Genomic DNA, 23801 nt, shown 5'->3' on the forward strand with positions numbered 1-23801 from the left:
TTCAGATAAACAGCATTATATAGTGATGTTCTCTGGATGTTCATTTTATTTCTGTTAATAAATTCTTGAACTTAAAGAGAAGTTGTCACTCCTTATTCTATATGTGTGCAGAGTTTGCTGTTAAAAGAACGCCAGTGCTCGAATCATCCCATTCAACTATTGCCTGATATCAGCTCTAGAGCAGACATTCACCGGACAATACCTAACAGACAGAGAGTTGTTTATTAAACATTATATAACTTGAAAACAGTGTATACTGGCACATTGTTCTCAAAGGCTTTAGTTAGTTTTGTGTTGTTTTATTTTTATACCCAGTCCATATTCCAGCTCTAACCTCCCACCCCGATCCCAGCCCAGATGACCAATGGGCCTATCCACCCGGAGATGCAGCCAACATGAACCAAATGGGCCAGCCAACCAGACCCCACGCCACAAACCCTGAAACGCTGCCTCCCCCACACCCTGCCCCCATAATCCGTGGGAGAGCAGAAGTGCCAGCACCAGCTGACCCCCAGGACCCATTGCCCATCCTCAGCCCCGAGCCCGACCAGGCGGCCCACGGTGCTCCTCCAGGCCTCAAACTCCGGATGGCAATCGGAGAACAGGGTTGTGAGTTTTGGCGTTTTTATCTGTTTTGTATTTGTATTTAAAATTTTGATTTGTGTTTTTAAAAGTCACCAAAAGCTAGGAACAGAAATAACAAAGTAATTGCAAATGAATTGGTACTTGTTGAGATTTGACACTTGTCCCTGTACAAATAAAGGAATTAAATCCAATTCTATTCCCTGGAATGATGGGCACCCACACAGCTCGTTTTCCCATGATGTGACAGAGGTATAAAAGCTTACACATAGTAGCATTATTGCACTGGTATCTAAAGTCAGTCATCAAGAGCCGATGTCTTAGGTGTTATCCTGCTTCAACACAGCTGAACCTAATAAATGCCTATTTAGTAGGCCTCTGTAGACATTGATGACAGACTGAGAAGGATAAGATGTCTTGGAGCAGGGACAGATCAAAAAATGCAGGAGACCAGCCTTCAAACACTGAAGTTGGAGATGGCTGCACTAGGGGGACCACCACATGTAGATATCTTGATGTTGCTTGCCAAGTAAAAGACTGCCATCTTCGGAGAAGAACCTAGGATCCAAAGTGAAGTATGACCTGCTGTACCCAGCCAAAACAATAAGACTAGCAACCTGAACTTGGTTGTCTGAGCTCCTGCAGGAGATAATCTGATTCTACAAGAGGAGATGGGGTGTGCAGGGGGACAGCGGAGGGTGAGGAGGGGGTGAATTGGAGGCATACATGACACTGATGGGCTGAGGAGGCTTAAGGTCAGTAGGTGTTCACCATGCATGGTACACAGAAAGAGTAGAGTACTCTCAGAGTGTCATGGAGAGCATTCCACAGACAAGGAGTAGCAACACAAACAGCTCTGCCCCTATGGTGCTCAACCCTATTCTAGGTATATTAAGCAGGTATGAGGGAGTGCAGCAGCTTGAGTGTGTTGTGGTTTGTAGGGTGAGTAGTTATTTGAGATAAGGAGAGGCATTTCTGTACATGCATTGAGAGTGAGGAGAAAGCTTTTGTATTTGATCCTGGGGAAGATGGGACGCCAGTGAAGGGAGTGAAGAATGGGTAGAGTGTGGTCATATTTTCAGGATCCTAGCTGCAGAGTATTTAACATATTGGAGCCTCAGAGGACTCCTGCTAGAGATCCCATAGAGTAGCACAGAGCAGTCTTGAGAAAACAAAGGTGGGCTTGGTTTTTCTGCATCTGGTAGGGGGAGAGTAGGGCGAAGTTTGACATTGTATCGAAGATGATAGAAGATCTTGCAGAGTTGGTTTACATGAAATTGAAAGGTGAGGTGTGCATTTTTTTTTACTTTCAGGTAAGTAAATGATGCGGAGAGGGGAATATTGTCACCAGAGAAAGTTATCCCAGTTGCAGGGGATGACTGGATCTGGTGGGGAGTGCCTACCATGATAGCTTCTTTCTAGGTGTTTTGTTGGAGAAAGTTGTGGCACATCCACACAATTGTCTCCTCCAGATATACACAATGTTGAGATGATGATAATGACAATATTTATGATGACCCCCATCGTGATGGCAATGACAAAGACGTTGTTGAATGTTCTCAGTCATCCAGGTCATAATCAATCCCAAAGAAAAGGTTTAAGAAATAAAACAACTGGATTTCTTTTCTGAAGCTGAAGAGATTTCACTCCCCATCCAGGAAGCTTTCTCATATTTAAAATGTCTGGAGAAGACATTACTCCAGACATTTTGAATTGAGAAAGTTTCCACTTCTCCAGACATTTTTACTAAAATGAGAGATATCAGTAGCACACAGAGTGAATGAGGTAAATAAGTGACTAAAGCTATGTGTTCAGGGAATAATTTTAGTGCAACAGTTTCATAGAAAAATCCCTACATTAAAAACATTGTATTTTATTCGTCTGAAAAGTTGCAATATATAGCAACAGACTTGGCAGCATTGACCAGGTATTTCCTCAGATTAGAAGAATTCCTGCCACTGGCCTTTACTTCGCATCACAAATATTGTAATAAGCGTAATCTGCATCGCATTTTGAAAAGTGGAACCAAAACTTTCGAGCACTTTCTATCAGCCATGCTTGCTTTGTTGACTGGGCCAGCGGCTACTGATATCATTACACTCTTGTGCGTGCTTTGCTGTGTACATGTCCGGCATGGAAAATCGCCCACTCTTTCAACTCTCTCAGAGTCACAATGATGCGTTTAGGTACCGAAACATGGAGCTGTTTGATTTTACAAGAAAAGGTACTTGGTAGTACCAACAGAATTCGGTCAGTACCTATAAAAGTACAGAGTTCGGTACCCATCCCGAGCTGGGACACTCCAAAACATCAATATTACTTCCAGTCAGAACAAACATTTTGTCAAATAAAAAACTGTGCTTTAATTTTGTCTAACTGTATAATGTATGGTGACTTCCAAAATATAAAATTGTCTGTTAAGTTTAAATTCTAAGTAAGTGTGGTATGTTGAATCAGTATTATCCAGCAATTTCTTACCTTTTTTAGTGGTCTGGTCTTGACAGTTTTCATAAGTGCAGGGTCCCCAAGCGCTCCATAAAGACACCTCACACTCCACGGGACATCTTATATGGCATAGCTGTGTGGTGTTTGGAGGAACCCCCAAACACAGTTCACTGTCCACTGGCCGCAAACCTTTAATCACACAATGATATATGTAGTCACACAACAGATGACTGAACTTGCAGTCCCTGGGCAAACAGAGTTTTAATGACAGGAACATAAATCACAAGAAAATAAAAAAAATATATAGAATTTAAAAAATTAAAGACTAATCATTTAGGCATTATGATAAATACGAATTAGTTGACCTTTTTGTATACAAGCCAGTTATAGGTTAGCCGTTTTCTTGGTAGATTTCTGATCCTGCCAGGTGTAGGTGACTCTGCAAGGTCACCCAGCTGATGAATTATTCAAGGTTTGCAACAGCAGTGTTCAGCTTTATTCCAATGCAAATTGCCATCCCCAAAGGTGTGTCCTTTTATAGTGACACTTTAGCATGTCTTAATGTCATGTGTCTTTTAAACCGATGTAATGTTGTTGAAGGTGAGAAGTTAAATGAGGTAACATAATTAGTTACATTTTAGAACCATCAAAACAAATAGTCACAATTCTTCACACGCTTCCTTCATAACCACCACATTGTAACTACTCAACCCAGAATTTTTTGGTTTCTGAATTATTCTAAGCTCTTAACCTTCCAGTGTATATGCTCTGACCTCAATTTTCCTGTGCTATAAAAATATAATTAAATCAATCTGAAATTAATTAGAGACAATAAAGGAAAATAGTCTTTGTGAAGTGAAAAATACAGTCTTTCAACAATAGCAGCTTTGTAAGTCAGAAAAGAAAACTATACCCTTCAAAGAATTTGTATTGCACAAACAAAATGTAAATTATTACAATTTGGATACTAAATTCAAAATATTAATCTTAATAATTCAATTCAATTCAATTTTATTTATATAGCGCCAAATCATGAAACATGTCATCTCAAGGCGCTTTACAAAGTCAAGTTCAATCATATTATACAGATTGGGTCAGATTATACAGATTGGTCAAAAATGTCCTATATAAGGAAACCAGTTGATTGCATCAAAGTCCCGACAAGCAGCATTCACTCCTGGAGAAGCGTAGAGCCACAGGGAGAGTCGTCTGCATTGTACATGGCTTTGCTGCAATCCCTCATACTGAGCAAGCATGAAGCGACAGTGGGAAGAAAAACTCCCCATTAACGGGAAGGAAAACCTCCGGCAGAACCGGGCTCAGTATGAACGGTCATCTGCCTCGACCGACTGGGGGTTACTTAAGACAGAGCAGAGACACAACAAGAGAGACAAACAAGCACAGAAGCACACATTAATCCAGTAATCTGTTCTACATTAGATAGTAGTAGCGGTTGAGCCGTCTTCTCTGGATGATGTCACAGTTAACAGAACGCCAGACCAGGTGTACCTACTATGAAGATAAAAGAGAGAGAACAGAAAGTTAAAGCAGAAATGACAACACATAATACATAATTGAAGAACAGTAGAACTCTATAGAGTGAAAAAATTAGATCTTGATATCCTCTAGTAGCCTAAGCCTATAGCAGTAAAACTATAAAGGTAGCTCAGAGTAACATGAGCCACTCTAGTTATACGTTTTGTCAAAAAGGAAAGTTTTAAGATTAGTCTTAAAAGTAGACAGGGTGTCTGCCTCACGGACCAAAACTGGGAGTTGGTTCCACAGGAGAGGAGCCTGATAGCTAAAGGATCTGCCTCCCATTCTACTTTTAGATAATTAATAGTAATAATAATATTTCAACAGAACGTGCTTTTATCATATCATCTATTTTGTAGAAAAAGTAAAAAGCTTTCCTCATTTTTGCCATCAGGTGTAACAATAGTCAATGTGGCCTAACACAAAAAAATATTTCAACAAAAAAAAAAAAAACAGGACATTGAATCCTGGCTTTCGATTTTCTTTGGAATAATGGCTTCTTTGGCTCAGAGTTTTCTATTAGTTGATGTTGATAGACGGCTCATTTTACTGTCAATAACAACTCTATCCTGTCATCTTCAATTGCATCTTAACAGGCCCCAGGTAAGCTTGCAAAGATCCTAGCAATAAGATCAAACAAGAGCCATGAATATACATTTCATATTAGTAACAGTGGCTCTGTGGCAAAATCCTATAATATTTACTATTATATCTACCCTTGTAATTAATTTGTATGGTCTAATTCAACATGCTTCTTTTGTCAAAATGTGAGCTTTTGTGAAAGGTCAAACAATGTATTCCAACAATGTATTTCGTTAACTAGGTTTAGTAAGCAATAGCCCAGTTGTAAGCAATTGTGCTTCCTTACAATTGTGATGTCTGACAAGCCATTGCCAGACTTTGCACTGACTTACTAATGGACACTTCCACACAGACTGCCCTTGCTCTGGCATCTTCATGCCAGATGGTATGCATTCCCATGTGCAGTGCTTCCAGACACAAATTAGGGAGCCTTGGAGGCCACCTCCATGTGCCACCTGCCAAGAATAGCTTGGTGCCCAGCTCTGTTGCAGCTGAGGACTCAAGGCATTACAGTGGCACAGCTGTTATTCAGCATGTCATTTAAGATCTCATATCCAATAGGATGCTTATTGATATGACAGTGTTCATATACAGTCCTGTTCAATAAATTAGGATGTTATTGAAAAGTTCATTAGTTTCAGTAACTCAGTTCACTAATAAGAGAAACACATTATGGAGATACACTGAGACTGATGATTTCCTGCCTTTCCATGTGTAAATATGATGATTTTCCGCTTACAGGTAACAAAAAAAAAATGGGATTTAAGATTAAAATATTAGATAAGACCCATTAAAAACGTTTTAAAGTTAGAAATGTGGGCTGAATGAAAAGTATGATAAAGTCCTGATCTAAGGTGATTTGGACTTTTAATCTGACAAACAAGCTTGATTACATATTCCAGACCGGAGGTTTGATTCCTGTATGGGGCCGTTGGTATATAGTGTGCTCATGACATCATCCAGTGTTGGTCCTTGGGCAAGACCATTAAGGCTTACTGCCTACCTAATATATATGATGAGAGCGCATAAACATAGAACCATACTGCCTCAGACCTCTCCCAGTTAAGGTCTGCGTCAAGTATTGAGGAACCAGGGCACTTTGATGACAAATGGGCTACTGGAACACGAAGGCAATGGACTCGAGAAGACTAAGGCACTATTGGAATGGTACTACTCCAGTAACCCTAGACAACAGGGTTGCATGAAAAGACTGTGGGAAACATGGATACTTCAATACCCACTGTCTAAACTAACAGCGAAACAGCTAGTAAACTCAGTGTTTCAAACTCCACAAATGACAGCTCCTTTCACAACTAGAGATCCAAGAGATAGTTTCACTGCTAGAGCAAGAGGGAACCAAGACACAGAGTCAGACAGGGGAGGGGGGTTAACATCAACCTCCTGCATCATTTGGGTACCAAGCCCAAATGATGCAGGAACAACTGAATGAGAGAACATCTGACCTAAGAGATAACACCATGGCTAAATTAGGTGCCAGTCAACCCCGACATCGACTTGTGAAGCTGAGTGAAGTGCCTCTACAGGCTCTCCTAAATGATGTGAATACAGCACTATGTACAATCCCTACTGTGATCACAGAGACCAATGAGCTGATTTACAGTTCAGCACTAATGATGCTTGGCAAAGGTAATGTTAAGAGTGGCCATAATGGACAATGTCCACCATGGAAGAGAAGGTTGCAAGCCAAAATCAAGGCAAAATGGAAAGAAGTAAGCCAACTGTCAGAACTTCAGAAGGGTGCATCCAGACAGGTAAACCCCCAGAAACACAAACAGATCCCCATACTGGAGGACTTGGAAACTTCCAAACAAAGACTCCAAGCCTTGGCAGCTAGACTGAATAGATACAGAAAGGAGATAGGAGCCAGAAGAATAAACAGGCTGTTATCCACTGAACCAGCTAAAGTGGCAGGGTAAATATACATGAGCCAACCCACCAAGGCAAGCAATTGAGCAATACTGGAAAGGGATATGGGAGAAAGAAGCATCACATAACAATGACGCACAGTGGCTAATTGATCTAAGAGCAGACAACAATAATCTTACTGAACAAAGTCCAGTGAACTTCACAATGGCAGACATCGAACAAAGACTCTCAGGTATGAATAACTGGACAGCACCAGGCCCAGATATGATCCATGCCTACTGGCTGAAGAAGCTGAGTTCTCTCCATGAATGCCTAGCAGTACAAATTAACCAACTGTTGACCAATGGGATCCACCCTGAATGGCTGACAGAGGGCAAAACAGTCCTGATAAGGAAAGACCCACAGAAGGGGATGGCCCCTACCAACTATCGGCCAATAACCTGGAACTGAAGGAACCATCATGGGACGAAAAACCCCTGCATGGGATGTACCACCAACAGATAGCTGAAGTGGCTGATATGACCAAATTCTATCAATGGCTAGAGAGGGCCAGACTGAAGAAAAGCACTGAAGCACTGATCATGGCAGCACAGGGTCAGGACTTGAGCACCAGAGCAATAGAAGCCCAAATCTACCATACTAGGCAAGATCCCAGGTGCAGGCAATGCAAAGAGGCCCCAGAAACAATCCAGCATCTAACAGCAGGGTGTAAGATACTAGCAGGGAAGGAATAAATGGAACGCCATAACCAAGTGGCTGGTATAGTGTACATCTGTTCAGAATACCAAATGGAATACCAACTGGGGACACCCAGGTCAAAATGGGAGGCACCTCCCAAGTCGGTGGAGAATGACAGAGCTAAGATCCTGTGGGACTTCCAGATACAAACAGACAAAATGGTAATGGCCAACTAACCGGACATTGTGATCATTGATAAGCAGCAATGCAGAGCCATTAAGATCAATGTGGTCATCCCGAGTGCCGGAAACATCAGGAAAACAGAACACGAGAAACTGTAGAAATACCAAGAGCTCTGGGAAGAACTAGAAAGAGCCTGGAAGGTAAAGACAACAGTAGTGTTAGCACTCAGGCAGTAACCTCCGCTGTGGAGAAGTGGCTTCAACTGATACCTGGAGCTCCTAGGCCTCTGGTAGATGACCTGAGGTAGAGAAATGGAGAGCCATCCACCGTGCTCTGGAGTATGAGAGGTGGGTGCGACAGTAGTTGTTTTTGTTAAATGTATATATATATATATATATATATATATATATATATATATATATATATTTGTAGCACTTATTTTATACTGGATATCCAGTATTTTATACTGGATATTTTCAACCCATCTATTGAATTTAGTGCACTACTTGATCTTTTCTTCATAAGAGAACAGCAAGCACTGCAGCCAAAATATGGCCTTTTTTGACGTGCTGTATATTAGCCAGTCCCTAAGCTTGATGTATCATGAAACTGTTGACCTTTTGGGTTTTGTGGTTTTTATTTTATTATTACAATTAAATAATAATAATAATAATAATAATAATAATAATAATAATAATAATAATGTTATGTTCAGTGTTTTTTCGCTAATCCACCTCTTATATATTTCAATCCTTATGTAATTTTGTCTGTGTTGTGTGCACCTGCCTGTTGCTTTAATCCTATAAATTTCCCCGTCGTGGGATAAAAAAGGATTAGCTAATGTTATCTTATCTTAAATAACACTTTTTAATATATGTACTGGGTTCTTTCAAGGTCTTAATTACATGTTATGTGTGGGCTCCAGTAACATCCATCCATCCATCCATCCATCCATCCATCCATCCATCCATCCACTGATCTACCTGGATGTTCCCTGGAGGACTGAAACGCCTCAGTCAGAGACGTCTGTGGGTCTGTCGGGGCAGTGAGAGAAGTTTCGTCTCCTCTCTCCGTTTCTGGGGCTCGACGTTTTCGTGTTTTTTCACGTGCTTAGATAAATTTGTTGTGTTTCCACTGAAATGAACCGGCTTTTTACAAAACATACAGCTTGATTTCATTTACGGTATTAAAATAAAGCCAAACGGTGCTACTTCCTCTGTTCATGTTTTTTCGCTGCTGCGGTCTCTCTCAGTTGTTTCTTTGCTAAGTTTGTGTGAGAGCTGAGTGGGCGGGCCAGGCTGAGCCTGCGTGCTGATTGGCTGACGCCGCTGAGCCATGTACGAGAGGGGAGGGGAAGCGGGAGAGTGCTGCCGTGACAGCGCGCTGCAGTCAGCGCGCCTGCTGACTGACACTGACTGAAAGCATGTGAGCAACATGCGTTAATGCGCGATAAAATAAATATCGCCGTTAATAGTGTAATGAATTAATGCGAAATTAACGCGTTAACTTGCCCAGCCCTAATATATATATATATATATATATATATATATATATATATATACACTGTATTTTTCGGACTATAAGTCGCTCCGCAATTAAAGAGTCGCTTCAGTCAAAAAATGTTTCATAAAGACGAAAAAAACATATATAAGTCGCACCGGACTATATGTCTATATGCAAAGTTGTAACTTGCCCAGACAACATAGCTCTAAGATAGCACTGGCTGTTATTAGCTTCACAGACAGACAGGTCTGGGTCCTTCGAGCTGCACCACACAACACTGCTGTGTGAATGCATACTGAAACAACGAAACAACATACAAACATGTTGTCAGTCTTTGTTGTCTGTAAGTTAATGCTTCAATACATTTTTAAGTTAAGGTAACCAGATTCCTCTAACCGAAACCGGGGATGTCTCTGATTTTGTTGATAATCTCTGTCTGGGGGTTGGTTTGTTTTGCATGATTGCAATGGCAATGGCGGGGAAGGTGTGTTCAACTCAGCTCTTCTACTATGTGAGGGACAGCGGCAGGACCGAGTAAATACCTCTAGTTGCACTAAGCATTTTTCTTCCATCATGATACAATGAAGAATGGTTGCTTGTCCTGTTTGTCTCTGTGTTGTTCTGCGATTGACTGGCAACCTGTCTGGGGTGTGCCCCACCTCTCACCCATTGACAGCTGGAGATAGGCACCAGCACCCCTCGCGACCCCACAAAGGATAGACGTGTTAGAAAATGGATGGTTGGATGATCGTCACTTCCTGTTTGCGGTAAGGCATATTCTGTCACTTCCTGTTTTCACGGTGTGAACTACAGTCTGTTGCTCGACACAGTTGATCACAATATTCTCCTACAAAGACTTGAGCATTCTGTAGGGATTAAGGAGAAAGCATTAGGCTGGTTCAAATCTTATCTGTTGGACAGATTCCAGTTTGTTCATGTTAATAATAAATCTTCCTCAAACTCTAAGGTCACCTGTGGAGTACCACAGGGTTCAGTCCTTGGACCAATTCTCTTTAATATATATATATATATATATATATATATATATATATATATATATATATATATATATATGCTTCCGATCGGCAAAATTATCAGACATCATGGGATTAATTTCCACTGTTATGCTGATGACACTCAGATATATTTATCCATAATTCCTGATAAATCCAATCAGTTACTTCGACTGTAGTCATGTTTTGATGACAACAAAAGCTGGATGACTTTAAATTTCCTGCACTTAAATTCTGACAAGACAGAAGTTGTAATCTTTGGACCAGAGTCCTCAAAAAATAAACTTCCTAATCAATCACTTAATCTGAATGGCATTAACTTGGCCTCTGGTAATAAAGTAAACAATTTTGGTTTTATTTTCAACCAAGACATGTCATTTAAATCCCATATTAAAGGTATACTATGCAACCGGGGTTGATTTTCCAGCGAGGCTCCCCCCAGAGGGCGAAAGTAAAAGTGCACTGTCGTAAAGATGCTCAGCTGTTCTGGTTTCTCCATCAAGCCAGGCGCGGTTGTTTTGAGCTTAGCAGACAGGCAAACGCAACGAAAAGTGGAAAAAACGGCAGTACAAACAATGACTAACACAGTGAAGGTATGAACATCAAGCTTCCCGCAGCGCTATCTTGGCGAGGCGGCGGCCGCAGCCGCGGCCGCCTCGCCAAGCCACGGCAGCCGCGGCCGCCGCCGCCTCGCCAGTTTTATTATTATTATTTTTTATTTTTTTTTATGTTGGCGAGACGCCGCCAACCTCGCCAAGCCGCGGCCTACTACTTTAAGAATTCTAATTCTTAAAGTAGTAGTTGTGAAAAAAGGCGTATATCCTTTTAAAGTGTATAAAGTGGCTAAAACTGTGCCTCCTGTAAATGTAACTCACCCAATATCAACTTTTTTTTGCAGATAAACTGTATAAACTGGGCCTAAGGGTGCTACTTTAATGTTACTGTGCATTTTTTATACTACTGTGTGAACTGGAATAAAATTATGAAATGAAAAGTATCGTCTCTACACATGCAAGCGGCCCTTTTAATGACTTCATGATGTGGCCCCATATAGAAATTAGTTTAACACCCCTGTGCTAGAGGAAAAGTGAGGGCACATTATGTGGATCATGTAACCGGCCACGGTTACCGTGGCACGGTAGATCTAAATTATTATTGCTTTTGAACATGCACACACACACACACACACACACACACACACACACAAACAAACACGCACACATAAAAAAAAAAAAAAAACACACACACTGACAAAGGGCACTGTGGGCATCAATGGGCATCAATGGGCATCAATGGGCATCAATGGGCCCCCCCCCCCCCCCCCCTTCTGCACGTCCCTGCTTTGCTCTCAGGCTGCAGGTCGGCTGGTGGTTTCTAGAGTCTCTAAAAGTAGAATGGGAGGCAGATCCTTTAGCTATCAGGCTCCTACCAAAACTCCCAAATTTGGTCCGTGAGGCAGACACCCTGTCTACTTTTAAGAATAATCTTAAAACTTTCCTTTTTGACAAAGCTTATAGTTAGAGTGGCTCATGTTACCCTGAGCCTCGAGATGACATGTTTCATGAATTGGCGCTATATAAATAACATTGAATTGAATTGAATAAATTGAATGGATGGATGATACAATGAAATTGGGGACAGAATTTGCCGGGAACCGGTCCTCAAAAACAGGATCAGTCCCCGGAAAACAGGTATGTCTGGTCTGGTCTGGTCACTCTATAAGTGATTCAGGAGCAGGATAGTTTTCACAAGCCTTGCACGCCCTGTTGTGGCTATAGACAGTAATGTGTACTCCTTGATTAATTCTGGTCAAGATGAATTATCAACTAAATTTGATATATAAGTCAACCTGAATATAAGTTGCAGGATCAACCAAACTAAGAAAAAAGTGTGACGTATAGTTTGAAAAATACGATAACTTGCAGCAAAGTTTCTGTAAAAAATTTCAGAAATAAGTAAAAGTTAATTATTTTCTTTATGACAAAAATAAGCATGGAAACCCAGGATTAAGGTTTCAAATAACTTAAAAGGGTTCAGATGACAGTGCTGAAAATCTATTTGGATGTTAGAGTCAAGTGATAATTGTGTACTTATGAATACATAAATATTAGGAGAGTAAAATGACTTTTATAAGGACCCTGATTAGTTTCAGCAATGATTGGCTGAATGTCAGGCTTTTTCTTCTCATATTTCATGATTAGGACTTCTAAAGCTGATGAAGTCAAAGCAAATCCAGACTAGCCTTCAACAATATTCAAATTACGACTGTCGATGGTCGATTACGATTGTCATTTATGTACAAATATTCAAGCTCAAGTGAAGAGAGGTGGCCCAAATTTCCCACTTCATACAATTCCAGAATGGAAATAATCAATAGATCATCGAGTATATATGGAAATTTATGTGGATTTAAAAGGATGTTGTCCTCACAGTGGCTGCCAACTGCTCTGTAGGGGTGCGTTAGTTGCAGAGGAAACATTTCATTGGAATGTACAAAGTTGCAATGACAAACAAAGAAAATTATTCTTATTATTCTTATTCTTGATGAAGAATCTTTCTGAGTTAAAAGTCGTTAGACAATAATGAAACCCCAATTTGGTAAATTGAGCTGATAAAAAAGCAAAGGTAACAAGACAGTAGGAAACATTTAGGATGAATTTATTGTTCAGTTTACTGCTTCCAATGCATGAATCTTACATGACATGACACCATACAAGGTGTAATGGAAAAACGGCAGACTGGAGGGGAAGATGAATGTGTGCAGCAGAGCTGGCAGAGCCCCTTTCATCCCACCTACGCACTCTACTCCTCTTTCTTCTTGTACATCTCCCTTTGACACTGTTCCCTTTTGGCTACCACCTCAAGCAGAATCCATTGAATGTTTACGTATCCCAGTTCCTTCATTAATATCTTCTTGTCTTCACCAAAAAAACAGAAAATATTATTTTACAACCATAAAAATTTATTTTTATGATATGCTGACTTGAGCAGCAGGGAGAAATGAAACCCCAGAAAGAGCCCACCTCTGTTAACAAAATTGGGACTGTGGATCTTTGGCTAGTAACGAGGGAAACGAGCCACTGGTTGTGAGCATAAGATCTGAATAATCTCAGCAACAGATGCCAGTTTCAGCAGCCAGATGGACAGAGACTTACTGTGTCAATGCTGGATAAAAACGGGAAAGCTACCAGGCCACTTCCAGCCCTGTGTGTTCTGTACAACCACTGATTTACTGGAGAAAATTTCACTGCAATCTTGTCAGTATTACAGTAGTATATTGATGTGGTTCAAAGCCAAATAAATGATGATGGGTTAGATACAGCATTTTAATTCTCTCTGTTTCACACTTGTCTAGACAGATGGTTCTTAAATAATTTTTTCATCATCTACAACACAACTCTTACACATGAACTTTGATGCTGGTTTGAGTTAGATTTTAATTTGTTCATTTTAAAGTATTCATTAAGCAGGGCTTCAACAACTGCATTTTCATCATGAAATAAGATACAGCTGTGGAGTCCTGTTCTATTTGTTCTGTAAAATAGCTCTAGCTTTCGTGGATCAGGGCACAGTACAGAACCATTCAAATGTCTTCAACTTTTTCACAAATCCAAAACGTGTTTTGTATTCATTTATATTCAGGTTGCCCCAGTCAGAACTTTGTAGCACCAACTCATCACAGCAAGTCTCTTGGGCTATGTTTCTATCGGCTTTGCACATCTAGAGGCTGAAGTCTTGTCCCCTTCTTCTTTGCTGTTTAGCTCAAGCTCATTCAGATTGGATAGCGTGTTTGTGAACATCAATCATTGTCTTGACACAGAGTCTCAACCAGAATGAGCTTTGGATCTTAGTTGGGCGATTCTAAAAGATGAGCGTGATTGGATCTAAACCGTCCCATTGTATGCTTGGCTGTATATTTATGGTCAATGTTCTGCTAGGAGGTGAACCCCCATCACAGTTTTAAGTCTTTTTAAGATAACAGGTTTCTTCCAGGGTTGTCCTGTAATTAACTCCATCCATCAGCCGATCAACCCTGACCAACCCTGTCCCTGCTGAAGAAAAGGCAATGCTGTGCTCAGGGAGGTGGGCAGTGTTACGTTTCTGTCAGCATGAATGTTTTACATGCAAGTTTGAAAGTTTGCTGTGTCCCCAACATGGCTCGAGGCAAACTTTTAACGGCACATCTAATGGCTGTCTTTCAACAATGGCTGTTCAATCCTATCAAAATTGCTTATTTTTTTGGCGTACACGACTTGCTAACAGTTTATCCTGCCAGAGCTGTTTGGTGACTATGTAATGTTGACTAACAGACCTCTGAAGATATTGCATATCTTCACATTTCATATTGTATTATTGTGTGTTATGAAAATAGGCTGGATTCTTTCCACTGTTAAATGTTTTGTGCGATATTTAATATTCACTCTTTTATTTACTTTTCATCTCCTGTTCTTAGTGTTTCTTAGAGCTAATTTTAGATTAGACTGGTTGTTCTTTTTTCTTCCTTTTTACAATGCTAATAATTGGGTTTGCCACTGTCACACCTGAATTTTCCCATTGCGGGACAATAAAGGAATTCCTATTGTTCTTATTTTTAAGCCTTCACAGAGCAGCAGAATTTCTGAAAGTTACACTACACGTGGGTGGACTCAATATAGTACTTAGGTGAATGGTGAAGTCAGTTGGTTGCGTTGGATTCTAGAGTAAACGAGGCAGAATACAAATGCATGCAAAGTTTTCAATTGTCATTTGGTAAAAGATTTTCCAAACAATGTATCAGTTTCCTTTTACGTCACAGCCATTTACATAAAAAAAAATCCCAATAGTTTAATTGTTATATGAAAAATATCAAAAAGGTCAAATACTAAAACTAAATAGATTTAATAAAAATATACTGGATACCTGTACAAAATGTACTGAAAGTCTTTTTCATTTTATGTGGCAGTGCAGATTTATCCAAAGGTTCTGGGAAGAGGTGAGGGAATTAATTTGGAAGATTATTTCAAAACCAATTATGCCAGATAATTGCCTGAGCTAGACAGGTCAGTTTTTAGTTTTTACATTATAAATATATTAGAATATTCACAAAACATATTTTGTATGTGGTAAATCACCATTGTTTGCTTTGGTGCAGAACCTGTCCTTGCCTGTGCAGAACCTGTCCTTGCCTGCTTGAATGGTTAATCCTATTTAATTATTTAGTTGTTTTTTGTTTCCTTATATCTGTTACCAGTTCTACAACACTGTTTGTAAAATGACATTGTTGGGAAAAATAGCTACAGGTCAAATATGTTTGACAATGGAGTTAAATGTCTGTTATGCCGAATTACGCATGGCATAATCAACTGAACATAGCATATCCAGGACTGCAGAAAATACAACAAGTGGGAAGGTTACCTTCTCTACTCCTGAGTGAACTGAGATTCGGTGGAGCATCAACACCAGCCTGCACACAATAGACCTCGCGTGTCTGGATTCCACCTCCACACAAGCCTGTCAGGTTTCCACGCCGACGGTCCTGCTGGCTCAGCAGCATGTCCACCCTACACTCTGTCCACTCGGTGGTCTTCCACTTGTAGCTGATGACACATGTGGGCAGATAAAGAGTCAAATAGAACACCTTAACTTCATTCTTCATGAGACCAAATACAAAAAAAAAAACAGTAAATACCAGAACAATCATGCTCATCAGTATTCACAATATCCTACATCCATCAACATGCAGTGTGCCGCAGATTGGAAAAAGATCATATTACTTTTACTAGCAACATCATTCTCGCGGCACTTAAGTCCAAAATTGTTTGTATCCCTGGCAGATTTAGATTTGAAATTATTTTTGTTCAACCAAGAACTTTCTTTCTCATAAGAAATAAGACGAAAGATTATCCTGAAAGATAATAAAACAATGTAAATAGAAGTATGAGATAAACTAATTTATCTGTTTTGAAGTAGATTTTAGTAATTGAAAAGTATTCATATTTCAGGTAATAATCGGTGGGCATCTTTGTTGGCATTGCAACTATCAAACCCTTCAAACTGACCAATGGTAGTTTTTGATAATTGATATTTTGATCTTCATCTTTGGCAATTATCTCCATGTCTTTGTTGGAAGTTGAGTTGGAAGGCCAAGCCGTTACCTTAATCTGTAGCTTCGTCCAAAGTTTAATTCACACATAAATTTGCAAGAGAAAGTCATTTTGGGCTTAACTGTATGTGATAAACAGGTCAGTTCCAGAAACCTGAAGAAGCAGAAGCAGGCTCAGCAGCTACAGCCAGGCCAGTGGTGATCAGTGCACATTGAAGGGGACAAAGGGACTGGCTTCTCCTGTGCCATCACAGGATTTTATGTACAGTAATTTGGAGGGGAACTTCTAGTCATTTCTTACAGACAAAAGTTGAAAAACTGGTAATGGAAACGTCTCCCAGGAGAAGGTTAGGGTTTGATCCGGAGATCCTTCAATGTGTTCTCAGCAAGAGAATCAACCCCTGTGTTGAACCATCTTTGTAAGAAAAGATACAACTTAAATATGAACACATAGCTCTTAGCTTTTAGAATGTCACTAACAACATGAAGATATAAAAACAACCTATTCTGTGGGTTTGATTTAGACTCCACCTACATTTTTAACTGTTGGCCCCAGCAACTCTTTGGTGAGCCGTTGTTAGCATTGTGTTGCTCTGTGTGCCTGTATACTGTCAGTACTGAAGGACAATGAGTTCTGCAGAATGTGCTAATTTTTTTTATCCCTAAATGTATTTTTTAGATGCCATTGCTCACAGATAGCACTGTGGCAAAGAAGCCCTGCGTCGCCCCCTGTGAAACCAGTTAGGTCAGCTAGTAGGCCTTACAGCAGTTAAGTACACTGAGATTAGCAACTTGTAATAATGTTACATTATCTTGTTAAGGATTGCCATGTCAAAACAGATCTAGTCTTTTCCTTGATGTGTATAGTACTCATGATATTACTGCTCCAACATATAAAGTAATGATTTATTTAGCTAGATCTAACTACAAAAATGGCCAGTTGACAGAATTAGGAGCACCAGTGGTGGTCCACTTTATTGTTGGAGCAATGTGTTATTTGCAATGTTCCAACTATATTGCAGCTTTGCCAAGACTTTGTGTTTGTAAAGGTTCCTGGGTCTCAGTAGCCTTTTCCTATCCTCCTCAAATAGAAGTGAAACTCTGTAGTTGATCAACTAAAACATGGAACCTCTTTGCTCAAAGCTCTCTTTGCTTACCATGAGGCCATTCTGACCCAGTGTCCCCAAATGTCTCAAAAGACATCTTGATCAAATCTTTTCAGGCAATCCGTCATGTCCTACGGAACTATAAAAGTAAGCACATAAAAGGGGTGTCCAGACATGATTTTATAAATTCTGTTGACACCACACAAGCTCTGTTGTAGAACTGTATCACCCAGACAGAGCATACTCATTCAGGGTTTTTTGTGATGATGGGGGTGGAAGTGAGAGGCTTGAATGAAACACTTTACAGCCTTTTGCACATACAAAACTCTGCTGCTCACCCACCCCGCTCCCATGACCCTAGCACCCCAGTCCTTCAGAAGCTCCATTGGTTCCACAACGTATTTATTTCAAAGATCTACTTCTAACCAACAAAGCTACCCATAACCAGGCCCCCTGCTACCTCACCAGCTGCTGCACTGTCACACCCAGCCTCCACACCCCTGATGTCAACCTCCTGTCTCCCCCAATCAGAACCGAGGAGCGGGTCTGGAGTGACAGAGCCTTTTCCCTAGCTGCTCCAATGCTTTGGAGCTCTCTCCCCAAACACATATGTGACTTTGGAGACCTATCCACATTCACATCATAGCTCAAAACTCACCTTTTCAGATCTGCTTTTAATGTGCGACTTTTGTCCTGTCTTATGCTCACCCAGTATTTTTAATGTCCAGGGTGACATATTTAAATTTCTTACTTTTAAGAGTTTGTTTTATGTCCTGTGTTTTGTACTTCATTGTTCTGATTTTATAATTTAGTCTGATCCCCTAAAGGAGCTGAGTTTTATAAAAAAAAAAATTGCTATATGAATAAAATGTATTATTATTATTATTATTGGAGTTTATGTGGTTTCTGAAACGGGAAAAAAAACCTTTCAATATCTCTGGGTTTTGGATTTATTCATTCTCATTTGCTTTCTGAAAAACTTTTGGTGGCTTCACATTTAGACAGATCATGACAGGGCATGTAGTGAACGTTTTTATTCTGAATACCCCCCTCCAAATTAGTTGTAAAAGACTCTTCTGTTATTTTCATTAGTAAACTTCCTGACATTGTACTCAAGAACTCTGGAAGAAATTAGTCATTATATTAATTCATGTCAGCTATATGAAATAATAGTAGGTTGTTTGAGTGACTGACTCATCATTTCAACATCCAAGGGTCAAAAGTCTCACTGTTTTGGCACATTTCTCCACAGTCTTGTTCAGCTGTTCAGAAAATGGGTAAACCGAGGAGAAAATACAGAAACATTGCCAATTTTGGTCTTCACCTGAAAACATTTTTCAATAACATCAAAATCAACACTAAATTATTCTTTATAGTCCTTTCTGAGTTTTATCAACCACTTAAAGTGCTTTTACTCTCCAAGTCAATTTCACCTATTTATGCACACAGGTGCTCATCCATCCTTACACTGCACACAGAATCAGTAGGAAACTGATATGATGTTGCTTAAGCAAACTTTCCCGTGTGTCAGAGCCTTGGAAAGTGGAGTATAACGCAAAACCTCCTGATTGTCAGTCGACCTTTTTTCCCCGCTGATGCACAGCCCAGTAACCATCAGCTTTTATGGACAGGAAACAGAAAATTACTGAATATGCTTTATCGAATTAAAAAATATTTAAAAACATTAAGACAAAATTCTAGCTCTGGTTTTGTTGTCAATAAATCTGTGCTATTGCTGTTTTCTTGTCATTGAATTTGTAAATTATTCACTATTCATAAAGAAAAATGTAACTCTTTATGGTTATGAGTGACATCTTTATTCCATCTTGGGCAAATTTATGTTTACTTTTTTAAACCTTTTAATCAATCTTACACACATGTAATACCCTTTACACTTCCATTAAGTACAATTGTATCAGTGGAAAGTCAGTTTATTTCCTCTCAAAATGACACCACATTTGTTGGATGAGAAACAAAGACAAGTATGTGGGTTTCTCCTTGGGCTGGGAGATATGGACCAAAAATAATATCACAATATTTTTTGGCTGAATGCCGATATACAATATGTATCTCAATAGTTTTTTTTTTTCATAAAGTAAAAATAAAAAGGCATCGTTAAATCAAAGTTTATTATACAAAATGTCTCACAGGCACATTTTTTTAACAGATACATAAATAAGAGCAACGGTTGAAAAATAACCTACTGGAATACATAAAACTAAATGCAACATAGACCATTTCGGTAATAAATATATAATCTCATCTTATATTTCTCTTTAGAAAATCTCAGTATTTTTAAACTCTCGATATATTGCCCAGCCCTAGTTGAACCCGTGAAGACATTTTCTCACATGTCAAAAGGTTTTTGGTGGTGGCATTATTTTAAATGTGAGGCAGCTTCAACCTCACTGGAACAACAAAGCTTGCAGTCATTGTAGAGAATCTCAATGCAGAAAGATATCAAGATGAGATTCTGTAACCACAAACAGTCCCTCACAGAACAAACTCCCACTGACCTCTACAGCAAAGAACACTTTTTGCTTTTTGTGCCGGAGTGACCGACACAGTCACATCGGCTGGCTGGTGATGAATGTGGACTGATGAACAGGATGTCATCCTACATCAAGTTGGTGACCAACATGAGGAGGAGGTGTCATTGTCGAGGTGCTGTTGTGGTTGTGTATCTTTCTCCCACAAACTAAAGAGATCCCTGTTTTTTAAATGAAGCAATTGTTTAATTGTAAAAAGAGTCAATAGCAAAGTGAGCTGTTTGAGGTTGGTTTAGGCAGAGACTCTCCTGCCTAAACCCACAAAGAAATTTCCTTAAAGATATGGCATTATTTAAAGGGAAGAAACAGGCTTTCTAACTATGTAAAATGGGTTGCCAAGTAGCATAGCTACAATGAAATAATCAACCAAACACAAATTTCTGTGTGATTTGTGCTAATTGTATATAGCTAGTGGTAGGTAGGCATTATGGGTAATTGTTTCAGAGAAACACCAACAACCTGAACAGAACATAAGTGGTCTGATTCCCTGTGAGAGCAGATTACCAGGATGCTTGAGACATACAGAAAATTGCTTTGCTTGAATTTCCTTAATAAATAAAGCATAGCCTGGGTGCCATTCCGAACTTAGTCCCGCCCACAACGTTTTAGGTCGGGAAGTTCGGTCTGGCATTGCTCAATAGTAGCGCGAGTATGCTCGCCCAATATCTGGCGGGCCAATCAAATTGTCAGGGTGGGCTTTATACAATGATGGACAGATGATCAACAGTAACGTAATCAACCACGTCACCAAAGCACGCTTGGGTTGAACTCGTTTACAACAACGATGGCTGCCGCTGGAGAGTTGAGGTGTGTAGATTCTGCTATTAGGTCTGTTCTAGAAGATATCGACAAGTTTGTGTGTTGAAGGACTCCTTGGATCCTTACATTCTTTTTGTATCACCGGCAAAAATCGTTAACGCTCATCTTCTTATGCTAGGCTAACAGTTGAGTTCCATTGACAACAAATATGCGTCGCTAAACATACGTCACACACTTCGTTGCTCTTATTGGTTGTAGGTCTATCCAATTGAGTGCAGAGGAATTTTTTTTCCTGGTTCGTTCGAAACACTCCCCATAATCACAGCTCAATGGAGCAGTATCAGACTCAAATTCTGACTAGAATTGAGTATGACCATGTCAGGCTAGATAAAGCATTTCCCAAAAGCTCAAAAAGACACATTTTTCCTCCTCAGTGCACTCTGTTTTGGTTTCCTCCTGCACGGATCTGAAAAAAAGGCTTCTGCAAGGTTTGATGTTTTTTTAAGAATTGAGAGGAAAAAAACATGACAGTGTTTTGGTCACCAAACATTATCAAAGAAAATGAATATGCAGTAAAACAGTCTAGTTGCAAATGTTGTGTTGGAGTGTTACGATCATGATGAACTGATAATGTTGAGATGTATTTTATTAGGCATTTAGGGGTGATTATTTCTTCTAAATGCACCAAGATGGCCTGTTAACATGTAAACCCAATGAAAGAAGCTCAAACAATGTTTAACTAGTCAACGGTGTTTACTCACACAGTGCATGGTGGGGCTGCTCCTTCCTGGGGGCTGCATGGCTCTTTTTCTTCAAGTTCAGGGCACTCTGCCCCTCCACCGATTGGGAATTGGCTCACTTCCTTTCTGCGAGTGCGCTCCCCTTTTGCCCCGTTGGGGTCATGACACTGCTTAGAACACGCTGACCATTCGGACCACTCAGTCACATCACAGTCTCTAGGAATTACGCAGGCCTGGTATGTCACTGGCAGTGTCTCTTGAGAGCACAGGCTGCAGAACAAGACAACAGTACATTTTAATTTGTTGCTGCTGGAACTATTAACACAACACATAACGTTAAGGTAAATCAGAAAGTGATGCAATCCAATGAAATAAGAGGTCCTTTTTGGAAAAAAAAAAATTTTTCATTTTCTTTGTCTGTTCTCAACTGATTAGCTCTTGTTCTGTTTTGGAATTAGCAACAGTAATTTCCAAATGTGTCATTTATATATTCTCTTTTTATAGATTATTCTTTAATTAGATCAGCATGTGTTTTCTACTTGGATATATGTTAAAATCTCTTTCTTTAAGAGTTCCTTCTCAGATGTTTGTCCTACTTTAGTTTGCTCATAGTATTTGAGTTTGAATTTATTAGATTTTCTTTGTCAAAAAACACAAATGATCCACATAAGTACACATAAGAACAAACAATAAAGATGACCATAAAAAGGGTAGAAGCAGAAGACTTACATGCCCAACTCTAAATTTCCAGTATTTTACTAGTTACCTTTAAAATTAAAGTAATGAAAACACAAAAAGGATTTTCTTTTTACCTTCGTCCATCATTCAGTTATCTAACTGGTAAAAAGTATGAAAAGTCCTTTCCTAAAAGAAATTGTGGATTACATGTTTTCGTCTTTAAGGTAACATCACTCCACAACTGAACTCCAAGAAGAATTTATTAATTAATAGCTTGAAAATCATAGAAAAATAAGAGTAACTTCACTAAAATGAAAAATAAAACATAACTTGATGGTTGACGTGCAGCTAAAAACTCTGCAGCCTTTCTTTTACATTTTTCTTAACATTTTAACCCCTTTTGCAGGCTCATTTTAATTATAATCTGCAGACCTCCATCCCAGTCTCAATCCATTTTAAGAATAAATATTTTGTTTCAAATTTCAGCATCAGTTTTCCATTACCCATGAAATTCTGATAGAAAACCTGTCCACTACATATGGAAATCAAAACCCAAATGTTTCACAGAGGGGAGAGGAGATAGACATGGAACCATGGAACAGCTGACAATAATGAACCGATGATCATTTATTTGTGGAGGGTACATAGTCTCTGCTTTGGAGCTTGGCTGTTCCTTCAATATTTACATTGACTTTCTGACAGACTTTTATGAATTTTAAAGTGGTCTTTGACCATTCTTAGCTTTTTTTTCTATTTTAAATAGTGTTTTGATGTTAGAAAGCCAAAACTTTAAATATTTTCTGTAACCTTAAAATCCTCTGCATATCTTTAGAAATGTACTGCAGACCTTTTCTTTACACAACACATTTTACCTCAACTATTTATTTGAGGCAAACATCAGAACCAGAACTTAACACATAAATGATAAAATATAGTTTAAAATATCAATAACTGTTGCGTTTTTCAAACATGTGTCATGCTTTGTGAAAGTCAATTATAAAGTATGAAAGGATACCCCTTTATAGTAAAAGAGCTGCTGAAAAAATAGGCTACATTTCCAAGTTCCTGGTATAAGCCAAAATTTGAAATAAATCGTCCCACCATGGTAAAGTGAGAGCATGGTGTAAAAACTTGATTATGTGCTATTTCTTACATAATACAGTCATTAGGTGCAACTAAGCCTCTTTAAAGCTTTCAGCCATCTGTGCATAGAGTGAGTTGCTGAGGGTGAGAAAAGATAAGTGGTTTGAATTCTTTCAGGCATAGCAAGAAGATCTATAGTGGAGGACATGGCTTTCTTAGGATGTAATTGATGGTGCTCAGTGGCCTCTTTAAGAGTGGAACAACCATGGAGACAGAATAAGGCCATTCATGTGGTACCAGTGAGCATGGCTCTCTGACGCCACATCCAACTCAAACAGTGAATGAGTTTGGGGGGATGTTAAAGCGGAGCTTGTGCCAAGTTTCATTAAGTTAAT

The 23801-nt window shown here is 39.4% G+C and overlaps 1 protein-coding gene across 3 annotated transcripts in view; it reads right to left on the minus strand.

Moving 5' to 3' along the window:
• LOC105917537 (thrombospondin type-1 domain-containing protein 7A) overlaps positions 1-23801 on the minus strand; it is a 224076-nt gene that overhangs the window by 109969 nt on the left and 90306 nt on the right. For all 3 annotated transcript variants that reach the window (XR_004932392.1, XR_002427058.2, XM_012852377.3), the window contains exons 3-5: positions 21667-21915; positions 15804-15985; positions 3061-3216 (exon numbers count right to left, since the gene is read on the minus strand). Coding sequence is in view for 1 of the 3 variants with exons in the window: in XM_012852377.3 (XP_012707831.2) it covers positions 3061-3216; positions 15804-15985; positions 21667-21915 (587 nt within the window). In the remaining 2 variants the exon portion in view is untranslated. The remainder of the gene's footprint in view (positions 1-3060; positions 3217-15803; positions 15986-21666; positions 21916-23801) is intronic.

Source organism: Fundulus heteroclitus, chromosome 13 (genome assembly GCF_011125445.2).
Source record: "Fundulus heteroclitus isolate FHET01 chromosome 13, MU-UCD_Fhet_4.1, whole genome shotgun sequence".
Taxonomy (NCBI): Eukaryota; Metazoa; Chordata; class Actinopteri; order Cyprinodontiformes; family Fundulidae; genus Fundulus; species Fundulus heteroclitus.